This window comes from Myotis daubentonii, chromosome 19, assembly GCF_963259705.1.
Source record: "Myotis daubentonii chromosome 19, mMyoDau2.1, whole genome shotgun sequence".
NCBI classification, from domain to species: domain Eukaryota; kingdom Metazoa; phylum Chordata; class Mammalia; order Chiroptera; family Vespertilionidae; genus Myotis; species Myotis daubentonii.
Genome location: NC_081858.1, coordinates 4,696,744 through 4,709,728, shown reverse-complemented (window position 1 = coordinate 4,709,728; position 12,985 = coordinate 4,696,744). Strand labels below are relative to the sequence as shown.

Below are 12,985 nucleotides of genomic sequence, written 5' to 3'. Positions count from 1 at the left end.
ATAGGTGGCATTATTATTGGCATTTTAGAGATGAGGAAACGGGTTCAGATTGCTTAATGAACCTCCTCAAAGTTATACAGCATAAAGGTTTATATGGTTTGAAATTCAGGTCTATCAGACTTCAGAGCCATGCTCAGCCACCTCTTCATACTACCTCTCACTCAAGGTATAATTGTGCCACTTAGACAGGTCTTGCATTTGGGCAGGTCAGCCCTCCCAGCCCTAGTTTCCTTATCAGTAAAATGGGCCTGACTCCACCTTAGCGTCCAGGGCTGGTTGTCACCAGCAAGGGAGAGACTGCTTCATCCCATTACTGAGCTAAGTATGACTGACATACATCAAAATGGTCTGCCAGCTGCTCTAGTATATCACTCTTTACGCTTTTAACAGCATTCCTTTTTTGTCTGTGTGTTTTTCAGCAACTCCATTCAAGCGTGAGAACAGGGAATCTTGAAACCTGTTTGAGGCTGTTATCTTTAGGAGCACAAGCCAACTTCTTTCACCCTGTAAGACAGCAGGAATTGGTCTACATATTAAATTGAAACTAAGTGGGTTGTGTTCATGTAGCCTTTTCTTTATTAAATTTGCCTTTTTGTCTACGTTTTATTAATGATTCTTAGGAAAAAGGAAACACCCCACTCCATGTTGCCTCCAAAGCAGGACAGATTTTACAGGCGGAATTATTGGCAGTATATGGAGCAGACCCAGGCACACAAGATTCCAGTGGGAAAACTCCTGTTGATTATGCAAGGTTAGAAACCTAGATTCTTGTCACTTCTCTCTGTTTGGGCTTCTTTGTATTTTGTATGATTCATTGTTAAGTTGCTAAATTGTGTGTGGTTAACATTTAACCTTATAAAGATTTACATGCAGTTATTTTCAGATGACTTTTCAAATGAGTATCAGCTCAGAACCTGGGAAAGTAGAACCATAACCAGTCTGCTTAGCTTCCAGTCTTTTGTGTGATTCTTTATAATGCTATGGTATTTAAGCCATAGTTATATTCCAAATCAAGTACTAAGAATGGCAGAACGCACTCCTCAATTTTTATATGTTTTTAACCATTGCTGAAACTTAAAAACAAATGTGTATGAGTAGGTAGATATGTGATTAAATGATTATAGTAAAACTAGAGGTCTGGTGCATGAAATTCGTGCATGGGGGTGGGGAGGGGGGTGTCCCCTCAGCCCAGCATGCACCCTCTCCAATCTGGGACCCCTCGGGTGATTCCGACTGCTGGTTTAGGCCCGATCCTGGGGATTGGGCCTAAACCAGCAGTTGGACATCCCTCTCACAATCCGGGACCGCTGGCTCCTAATTGCTCACCTGTCTGCCTGCCTGATCGCCCCTAACTGGCCCCCCTGCCAGCCTGACCACCCCTAACAGCCTCTGCCTGTCAACCTGGTCGCCCCCCAACTGCCCCACCTCTGCCAACCTGTTTGTCCCCAGCTGCCCCCCCACCCGCCAGCCTGGTCGCCCCCAACTGCTCCCCCTGCCTGCTTGGTTGCTCCTCACGGCCCCCCATGCCAGCCTGGTCACCCCTCACTGCCCCCCTGCCAGCCTGGTTGCCGCCAACTGTGCCCCCTGCCGGCCTGGTCACCCCTCACTGCCTCCCTCTTCCGGCCTGGTTGCCACTCACTGCCCCCGCTGCCGGCCTGGTCGTCCCTCGCAGCCTACTGTTCGGTCATTTGGTCACTTCTCACTGCCCCCCCTGCCAGCCTGGTTGCCGTCAACTGCGCCCCCTGCCGGCCTGGTCACCCCTCACTGCCCCCATCTGCCGGCCTGGTTGCCACTCACTGCCCCCCCTTGCTGGACTGGTCGCCCCACGCAGCCTGCTGTTTGGTCATTTGGTAACTCCCCTACTGGCCTGGTCTGGCCTGGTCTCCCCACACAGCCTGCTGCTCAGTTGTTTGGTTGTCCTTCACTAACACCCCTGCTGGCCTTGTTGCCCCACTCAGCCTGCTTAGTTGTCTCCAAATCAAGTACTAAGAATGGATGTGACAGCCCTTGGCTCTTTATATATATAGACTAGAGGCCCGGTGCACAAAAATTTGTGCACTGGCGGGGGGGAGAGGGTGGGTCCCTCAGCCCGACCTGTGCCCTCTCACAGTCTGGGACCACTCGGGAGATAACCACCTGCTGGCTTATGCCCACTCCCTGGGTGGCAAATGGCAGGCCTGATCCCGCGGTGACTGCCCCGGCTCCCTGGGTCACAGATGGCAGGCCCAAATCCCGCGCTGGGTCGCAGATGGCAGGTTCGGATGGCAGCGGGGCAGGCGGCGGATCGCGCTGCCGCCCACCCCGCCGCCCCGGGTCGCACAGAGCAGGCCCGGATGGCAGCGGGCGGGCAGCGGATTGCACTGTCCCGCCCCGCCTGCAGTATGCAAATTTAATGGCCATCTTTCTTGGGTTAATTTGCATACTCATCTGATTGGTTGATGGGTGTGGTGAAGGTACAGTCAATTAGCATCTTTGTCTTTTATTAGTGTAGATGTCAATTCTAGGGTTTATGTAGATCATCTTTCCTTCTTTTTCTAAATTAATTGCTCTACAGAGGATAAAATGGTTGAAATGACAAAACTCTGCCCTCCCAGAATTTTCTGTTCCATGGAGGAGATGATTCATAAATGCATAAAAGAGTTAAATGGGGCAAGATAATGTGGAATTTGTTTGCCAAAATAGATAACTGGTCTTAAAAGGCATATATAGGGTTCTTCATTGCAGCCAAACCATTAAGACATTTCTTTTCCCTGGTCTTTGAAGAATGGGTTAGATTTGGGTGTATGAAGGAAGAGCTCAGGCATTCTAGGGGAGAAAAAGGCATGCGTCAAGTTCAGGAAGAAGGCATAGGCGGGGCATGCTCACCACAGCAGGGGACCTGACTGGATGGCACAGAATCGTCTGGGAATAAAGAGCTACAGTATTTGATCAGATCTAAGACTCCACTGTTTGTACGGGTCATTCATTATTTTATATACCACTAAAAAACTTGGCCAATTAAATAATGAGGTACCATCAATTGTAGGATATTTCCTGATTTCACAGATGTTTACAAAATGAAAAAAAAAAAGATATGCATCACAAAATCAAAGTTGTGTGATAAGGAGGATATTTTGTAGTGCCTTGAATGGCAGGAAGAGAAACTGACAGAAACTAACTTCACCTTTTAAGAGGAAGAGAGCCCTAAGTATATGATATGTATTATCACTTACCTTGGAATTTTTTCCTGGATACCGTGCATATGTGCCTTGTTACTAAAAAGACTTCAAGCAGCTTATATATTTATTTCATGAATGAAGAAAGGCAAACTTAATATTTTTATTATGGAAATTAAAGATAAGGAGGTGAAAGCTACAGGTCTGGGTTAGGTTGGTCTGTGTCTCTGAATTGAGGACCACATGGTTACTAAACTCTCATCCAGGTCAGACAGCTCCATCGGCAGTATCTAGGGGGAATACTGTCTTTAAAATACTGATGTCTGTACTCATCCATCTTCACACACTCAGAATTTCCAAGGATGGGTTCTGGATGTCTGTATAAATTTTAAAGCACTTTTGTTAATTTTTGAGAATCTCTACCCTAGACCATTTATTAATTTTATCTTCTGCCTCTTTAGATGAAGTTATTATTTACCTGATAAGTCCTTGAATTCTTTATTAAGTATTCTGTCTTTTATATAAAAGGAGAGGGAGTATTTCAGATTATGAGAACAGTTTATAAATGTGGGAATCAAAGTAGATCTTGACAGTTTACCTCACACATAAAGGTTGATTATTCTAAAAAGCCATGTTTGATAAATTGCTCAGGTGTCTCAGGAGACGTCTCTGTCCTTTTTTATTCTAGAGCCAGTGGCTGATGAGCAATATAATGGTACTTTGTTTTCTTTTGGTAGGCAAGGAGGGCACCACGAGCTGGCAGAACGCCTTGTAGAAATACAGTATGAGCTGACTGACAGACTCGCCTTTTATCTCTGTGGCAGGAAACCAGGTGAGTGAAAGGACATCAGCCTCTCCACACCTCCAGTTAGTCAGTCTCTGGAAAAACAAGTTGGGACACTATTACTTATGACCTCTGCTTTAACATATCCTCCAGAACATTGTGAATAAGGATTTCTATTTGAAATGATAACTACAGCATTTTCAGTTATATGTAAAAGATGTTGGTCAAATCTCCTTGAATTTTAGCTTTTATAACTTTACTAGAGGCCTGGTGCACAAAAATTTGCACTCGGGGGTGGGGGGTCCCTCAGCCCGGCCTGTACCCTCTCACAGTCTGGGACCCCTCGGGGGATGACCACCTGCTGGCTTAGGCCCACTCCCTGGGGGATTTGGCCTAAGGTGGCAATCAGACATCCCTCTGGCAGCCCGGCAGCCCTCGGGGGATGTCCACTTGCCAGCAGGGAGCAGGCCTAAGCTGCAGTTGTACATCCTTCGCGCTGCTGAGGAGGCGGGAGAGGCTCCCACCACCACCGCTGTACTGGCAGCCATCAGCTTGGCTTGTGGCTGAGCAGAGCTCCCCCTGTGGGAGCGCAATGACCACCAGAGGGCAGCTCCTGCATTGAGCGTCTGCCCCCTGGTGGTCAGTGTGTGTCATAGTGACCAGTCATTCCCAGTCTTTCTGCTGTTAGGGTCAGTTTGCATATTACCCTGTTACTATATAGCATAGAGGCCTGGTGCACGGGTGAGGGCCAGCTGGTTTGCCCTGAAGGGTGTCCCGGATCAGGGTGGGGGTCCTGCTGGGGTGCCTGGGTGAGGGGCTGATGGCTGTTTGCAGCTGGTCACACCCCCTTCAGGGTGGGGGTCCCCACTGGGGTGCCTGGCCAGTCTGGGTGGGGGGCTGAGGGCCGTTTTCAGGCTGGCCAGTGACTGAAGCTCCCAGCCTCTCCTTTTTTTCTTTTTTTCCTTTTTTTATTCTGAGATTTATTTACCTTCTATAATTGAAACATTGTTGCCGTCACTGGCGCTCGCAGCTCTGAGGCTGCGGCCGGCTGAAAGCAGGTAGCTTCTATAATTGAAACTTAGTTGCTTTCAGAGCTCAGGGCTGGGCTGTGGCAGGTGGGGAACCTTGGCTTCCTCCATCACTGGAGCAAACAAGCCTCCTGCTCTCTTCATCTGCGTGGCTGCCGGCCGCCATCTTTGTTGGCAGTTAATTTGCATATCGCCCTGATTAGCCAGTGGGAAGCGTAGTGGAGGTATGGTTAATTACCTTTTTTGTCTTTTATTAGATTAGATAGGATTTTAGCTCTAGATAGTGACTGTTTCAGGCATCAAAGAGCATAATTAAACCAAAACTGAATGTGCACCACAGTTCTTGGCACATAATGCGACTAAGAATGCAGGAGCAAAGCAGTCACTTTTGTAGTTATTTGAAGAATTCTGCTGTCTAAGGAATGGAAAAAAGCCCAAAAGTGAATTTTACCTGTAACCATCTTTATTTTTGAGGTGGAACTGGGGTCATTAAACCATGGCTCAGTGGGCCAAATCCAGCCAATGACCTGTTTTAAAATAAAGTTTTATTACAAGATAGCCAGGCCAATTCCATATTGTCTGTGGCTGCTTTTGCACTGTAGAAGCAGAGTTGAGTAGGTTGAGTAGTTGTGACAGAGACCATATAGCTAAAGAGCCTAAAATATTTATCTGGCCTTTTACAGAAAAAGTTTGCCAACCCCTGATGTAGAATATCCACATACATGTATATAGTGGTTCTCCACTCTGGTTGTACATAGAGTTAGGAGCCCCTGATGAGGGTCCAGTTCCTGGTGAGATGGGTAAGCACACCCCACCCTGTCTCTCCTGAATATAATTAAAAACCCTGGACCAAATGCATGGAATAGCTATTTAAGGACTCTAGTTTATGAATTAGGGAACTCAAGGTACCATCAAGCTGGTGGTGAGTGTTCTGTACTTCTGATAAGGCCTCTACTGCAGCCTGAAACTGGAACTATATAGCAGATGCAAAGAAACCTTCTCGTTCTGGTATGAGGAACAGGAAGTAGGACTCCTACAGGACAGAGAGTTGGAGGATTCCCTTTTTAATTTTTTATTTTTTTTCCTTCCTTTTCCCCTTACCCTATCCCCAAGGCAGTCCTGTGGCTAAATCAGCCTAAATCTCTGACCAAGAGCATGAGGGGAATACTGATTGCTTTTATTTTTCTCTGTATTCTCTCACCACTTGGCCCAGGAGGTAGAACCTAACCTACTAAAACAAAAATACTGCCCAGCCAGTGTAGCTCAGTGGTTGAGCATTGACCCATGAACCAGGAGGTCATGGTTTGATTCCCAGTCGGGACACATGCCTGGGTTGGGGGCTCGACCCCCCCAGTGTAAGACATTGAGGAGGCAGCTAATCAATGATTCTCATCAACACATGCCTGGGTTGGGGGCTCGACCCCCAGTGTAGGGCATGCAGGAGGCAGCCAATCGATGATTCTCATCATTGATGTTTCTATCTCTCCCTCTCTCTGAAATCAATAAGAACATATTTTTTTTTAAAAAATTAACATTGTCCATAAAATGTAAGGAAGACTCCGTTTCACAACATAATATTTAAAATGTCCAAGATACCATTCATAATGACTTGACACCAGGGAAATCCCAATGACTTGTAAGGAAAAAGTAGTCAACAGCCACCAACCTCAGATGACACAGTTGTTGGAATTATCAGACAAAAAATTTTAAGCAAACAGGAACACCATCCTCTAAAAAGTGTGAACATCTTGAAACAAATAGAAAGAAGAAAATCTCAGCATAGAAATAGAAGATAAAGAAATGAATCAAATAGAAATATTATAACTGAAAAATATAATTCACTGGATAGGCTTAATAGCAGATTGGAGATGACAAAAGAGTGACTAATTGAAAATAGATCACTAGAAATTACCCAGTATTGAACAATAGAAAAAAAGAGTGGAAGGAAAATGAAACTACACAGAGCCTCAGGGACCTGTGGGACAATAGCAAAAGGTCACATTTGTATCAGATTCCCATAAAGAGACCAGAGAGTGATACAGGAAAAATGCTTAAAGAAATATCAGCTAAAAAGTCTATATTTGGCAAAAGACATACGCTTACAGATTCAAGAAGCTCAAAGAATTCCAAAAAGAATAAACTCAAGGATATTGTCACTCAGATATATTAAAATCAAACTGCTGAAAACCAAAGACAACAAAACATCCTGAAACTGCAAGAAAATAAATGACACATAGAAGAACAATTATTTGAATGACTAGATTTCTCATCAGAAACCATGGATATGAAAAGTAGAACAATATTTTTGAAGTGCTGAAACAAAAAAGAGTTGTCAATCCAGGACTCCAATTTTCAGTGAAAATAACCTTCAGGAATGAAGCAAAATAAAGACATTTTAAGATGAAGGAAAAGAAGAGAATTAGTTGCTCTAGCAGAAATGCTAAAGGAAGTTCTTTGAGTAGAAGGGAAATGATACTGGAAGGAATCTTGGAACTTAAGGAATGAAAGAAGAGCATCTGAAATGATAGGTATCTGGATAAAAATAACAGCTATGTTTTCCCCTTAAGTTCTTTAAGATATGTATGATAGTTTAAAGTAAAAGTTTATAACATTATCTTGTGGGGTTTTCAGCATATGTCAATGTCATAAATTTGACAACTACAACATAAAAAGGGGGAGAGAAATATAGAGATAAGATTGCCTTCTTAAAATGGTAAAATGCTATTTCTAAGTACACTGTAAAAATTTATATGTATTATAATCCCTAGCTTAACCACTAAAAAAAGACTACATATAATGTTATATGCTCAAAAATTCTAGAAATAAAATAGAATATTAAAGTCAATCAAATAATCAAAAGATATTTTGACAGCCCTAGCAGTCCCGGCTTCTTCTGGAAGGTCGTCCTGCTGTTTGGCTGTTTGGTCAATTTGTATATTACGCTTTTATTTTAGATTAATTTGAAGGTGAGCCACCAAAGCTCAAGGAAGCCCTGCCCATGCCACGTGGAGATAATGTGGCATGCCACATGGAAGCCTGCTGTGAGCTAATTCAGCTCCCTACGCATTCTTTCCATGGCTGAAGGTCATCACTTACACTGGGGATGAACAAAGCATAGGATTAGGGTGAGCGTAGGCTTTCTGCTTAAAGATGTCTAGACTTCTGTGCCAGAAAGAAAACGAGAATACGATCCTTGCTACCAGCCAAGGCTTCAGGAACTTGTAGCCAATTTGGCAACTTATGTTCCCCCACATAATTCATAATTATGGGATGATACTAATTGCAAAACATAAATTGAGAAAATAATGGGGGTGCTCTTTTACAGATCTTAATATTTAATATGAACAAACTTTGGCTTGGTTTCTGTTTCAGATCACAAAAATGGACAGCACTTTATTATACCTCAAATGGCAGACAGGTAAGATCCTTTAAATACCAGTCAATTTTATCTGTCTCAAATATTTCCTTGGTTGTATAGTGTTTAAGTGTATAATATTTTGTGTTTAACAAAGCCCATACATTTTTCTCTTTTATTGCTATACAATTTGGAAATAAGACGGCTGTAAGTAAACCACCATATAAAACTTAAGTTTGAAAGAGCACAAGTAACAAATTTACTAATATGAAAATTGGAGTCCGTGATATTGTCACAGTATTAGCTAGTTGTGACAGTATGTTTATAGATTGTGTTCAAAGAATATTTCTTTATTATATGAGAGTATATTCTTTGTTTATAACGGGATTGGCAAGTTTTTATGTTGTTGTTAAAGGCTAGATAGTAAATATTTGGGCCATACAGCCTCTGTCACAACTACTCAACTCTACCGTTGTAGATGAAAGCATCCATGGACACTATGTAAATGAAGGGCATGCCTATTCCAATAAAATTTTATTTTCGGATACTGAAATTTGAATTTTATATGTAATTTTCACAAATTATGAAATACTATTCCTCCTTGTCCCCCTCCCCCCCAACCATTTAAAAATGTAAACATTATTCTTAGCTCATTGCTAAACAAAAGGTGGACTGTATCTGTAAGGTCAGATGAGTTTGAAGCTGTAGTAATGAACCCTTAATTTAGGCAGTTATCTTTGTACAAATACTGTCAAGAGTTTATGAAATGATTACTTGCAATTCTAGATGTAATCTTGCCATTCTGGTTTTTCACATTCTGCCCTTTTGATATTTTCTTCTACCATGCTTTTTTTTTTTTTTTTTTTAATATATTTTACTGATTTTTTACAGAGAGGAAGGGAGAGGGATAGAGAGCCAGAAACATCGATGAGAGAGAAACATAGATCAGCTGCCTCCTGCACACCTCCCACTGGAGATGTGTCTGCAACCAAGGTACATGCCCTTGACCGGAATGGAACCCGGGACCTTTCAGGCCACAGGCCAACGCTTTATCCATTGAGCCAAACTGGTCAGGGCCATGCTTTTTTTTTAATACTTCAAAAATGGTGACTTTTCTCATTAGTTTTTGTGTTTTAGTTAGTAGGTGATTATTTTTCTTTTAACCATATTACATGATTATGGTATTTCTGTTTTTAATTTTATTTTTTAATCCTCACCTGAGGATATTTTCCATTGATTTTTAGAGTCAAAGAGAGAGGGAAAGACACAGAGAGAGAAACATCGATGTGAGGGAGACACATCAATTGGTTGCCTCCCACATGCACCCGACCAGGGATGGGAGCCTGCAACTGAGGTATGTGCCCTTGACCGGAATCGAACCCGGCACCCCTTTGGCCCACGGACTGATGCTCTATCCACTGAGCAAAACCTGCCAGGGTGATCATGGTATTTCTAGAAGGGGTTACTTTAACCAAGTTGTTCTGTTCAAATTTTTCTCACTGACTCTTTTGGGCTATAGAGTTTTTGGCTCTGACCATGTCCATGAACTCTAATTAATATCTTGATCCCTTGACCATCTTTATCTTCTACAGAGTTCACACACACATACACACAAAAAGATTTTATTTATTTGCTTATTAGTTTTGTACATTTTCTTAGCAGCCTGGATTTGTCTGAATTGGCAAAAGCTGCTAAGAAGAAACTTCAATCTGTGAGTATCTCTATTTCCTAGTAAACTCCAGTATAGGAACTGTATCCTGCTAATACCTGTTCTCAGCTCTTTACTATTGCATCAGATGACTGTTACATACACTTAGATGCTGTTAAACCGGAAGCAGACCATTGAGTATATAGGCATGAAGACTGGAAGTACTATACGTTCGGTATATCCAGTTTATTGGCTCTGCTTCAAATAATGCCATTTTTCTTATTTTAAATGGGAAGACTGTGCTTTTGCTACTAGGAAGTTGTGTCGCCTTATAAGAGTTCCTTGTTTCTCCCACTGTAAATAAGTCAAGTGGAACACACTTCTTGGGATTGCTTCCTGTAGCCTCATAGGCTGCTTAGGTGGATAAAAGCAGGTGCTGGAACGGTGAGTACCAGAGATTCACTTGCTGCCATTGGGGTCCAGCCTCGGTTGTAACTTTCTTGCCTATCCCATGCCATTCATCAGAGCTTTATAAATGTAGCTTTAACAAGCTGGTGGGCCTGCCCTGGGTATGTGCTCAGAGTTTGCCTAGTTCTGCAGGTCAAGCCTCGCTGTAATCTGAATGATTCTTTCCATCCTGCCCACCTTAGAGTTAGTCAGGAATCTCCTCTCTGGGGGTGAATTCTCTTGGTTTAGTCCCCACAAATGAAGCTTCACTAAAGCTCTTCCTCAGTTTTAACCACCAGATTACACTCTCCAGCTGTTCCCATTGTTCTCTGGATCAGAACCAAGATTTTTAACTCTAAGGACATCCAACTCTCTGACCTTTCAGTAGTACCGGCCCTACCTCCCATCTTACTCCCATTGTGTGTGCATTCTCGTCCCTTAGCTGCCACCTTCAAGTCCTCTTCCAGGAATCCTCTTTTCCTGCAGCATTCCCCTTTCCCAGCTTCCATCCCTTTCATCATTCAAGCAGCTGAAAAATGACCACCTTCACAATGTAGGTAGTAGTTTTCCCAAAGCCCAACTGAAATTGCAGCTCCTCTAATTTATGGCTTTCTCTTCATTCTCCTTCTCACAGAAAACCCTTTACTAGAACATCATATAATATTAAGTACTAAATATTACATAACGTGAATTTATCCTTACTATTTTAACTGTAATATGAAATAAATGTATTTTATGCAATTTGTTTGGTGTCTCTGTGTTCTGTATGGTTTTGTGTGTCTGTGTTTTATCGCCTTTTTTAAATTAAGGAGGTCATATAGTTAAGATGATAAGCTTTGGAGTCAGCAATAAATATTCTGTGATTTCCTTTTAATTATATTATGTAAACCAATTTTTATTATAAATAATTCCAACGTTATAGATAAAGCCAAGTTCCTTTTGACTATTTTACATTTGCTAGGCTGAAAGCTGGGGTTATGTCTGTATTATCTCTAGTATGTGGCAGGCACTAGGTGACTATTTGGAACCAAGTTGAGTACAGCTCTCAAGAACTTGGATTCTGCATCAGACTGCTCAGGTACAGGTCTCAGCTCAGACAAGCTCCTTAGCGTCTCTCTGCCTTGGTGTCCTCTCCTAGAAAGGGAGATAGTGATGTAGCAGGGGTTGCAGCTCAGAACTGCTCGGTGAGGGTGAGCTGCTGCTGCTGTTGACCCCACCCGTGGTCTCTTCACAGGTGACCACAGCCAATTATAATTGCCAATTCAGTGTTTAGCCTATAGTACAGTGGTTCTCAACCTTCTGGCCCTTTAAATACAGTTCCTCATGTTGTGACCCAACCATAAAATTATTTTCATTGCTACTTCATAACTGTAATGTTGCTACTATTATGAATCGTAATGTAAATATCTGATATGCAGGATGGTCTTAGGCGACCCCTGTGAAAGGGTCGTTCTACCGCCAAAGGGGTCGTGACCCACAGGTTGAGAACCGCTGCTATAGTATCTTCATTCTTCCCTCCATCTCTACCTACTTCCTTTCTCCCTCCATCCACAAAAACTAAGATAAACATAGTAAGACTAATAATGTACTCCTTGAATTAGCAAATGTTAACATTGTGAGAGACTTAAACTTGGATCTCAGATCTATTATCATTTATTGACTTTGTGACTTTAGGTAAGATACTAACTTCTGTTGTCTCAATTTCCTTATTTGTTATGTGGAATAATAGTAGTTACTATTTCATAGAGGTATTGTGAATATTAAATATGATATTAACGCAGTACCTTGGATGTAAACCCTCAATCAGTATTGCTGCTGTAGTTATTGTTAGTAATCACATTAGCTTGTATCTCCTCAAAGGAAAGAGACTAGGTATTCATGAAGAAAGTTCAAGTTTTCAATCCTTCATCACTTTACCCAGCAAAAGACTCTCAGAGTTTATTTTGCTATAAATGTAATGTAACCACACAAGAGAAAATTTGGAAAATAGAAAAGGGGAATAATCCTTATTCACTATACTCTTAATGGATTCAGCCTCAATATTTTGGAGTACTTCTTCTAATTCTTAGTTCAGATATCTTTATTTTTTAAATGAGGCTGCAATCATAATTTTAGAATTTTATATCCTGCTTTTTTCACCCAACAATGTATTGTATCCATTTTAATGAGTTCCCATGAGGTCTGTGTAACCAGCATTTAAAATTGCTGCATAAAATGCCTTGTGGTCAATGTGTAATTGCTTATGTACTGAGCCCCATCTCAGTGCCAAGTACTGTGTGTGGATGTGGTGAACACAGTAGAGAATAGAGCAAATTCAGTTTACGCTCACAGAATGGGGAAGCAGTCAACTGAAAAGTAACAGCCACCAATTGTCAGGGTGCATTTATGAGGAAAAAAGCATAGAGAGAGCCGGAGACACCCTGGCAGGGGCTTAGCCTCGCCTGGGTTAAGGAAGACCCTGACCTTGACCATCCCGGTTGCTGCCAGGCAGGCACCTAGTCTGTGGGGAGTATTTTGTTGGCTGACCCTGCACAGCATATGGATCAGACAACCTATCCTTTGTTGGGG

The 12,985-nt window shown here is 42.3% G+C and overlaps 1 protein-coding gene across 11 annotated transcripts in view; it reads left to right on the top strand.

Moving 5' to 3' along the window:
• GIT2 (GIT ArfGAP 2) overlaps nt 1-12,985 on the top strand; it is a 51,211-nt gene that overhangs the window by 9,620 nt on the left and 28,606 nt on the right. For 9 of the 11 annotated variants that reach the window (XM_059676191.1, XM_059676194.1, XM_059676193.1 and 6 more), the window contains exons 5-9: nt 420-506; nt 621-751; nt 3,893-3,987; nt 8,340-8,385; nt 9,982-10,033. In XM_059676191.1, the coding sequence (XP_059532174.1) occupies nt 420-506; nt 621-751; nt 3,893-3,987; nt 8,340-8,385; nt 9,982-10,033 (411 nt within the window). The remainder of the gene's footprint in view (nt 1-419; nt 507-620; nt 752-3,892; nt 3,988-8,339; nt 8,386-9,981; nt 10,034-12,985) is intronic. The other 2 variants (XM_059676190.1, XM_059676197.1) reach the window with 1 other exon arrangement.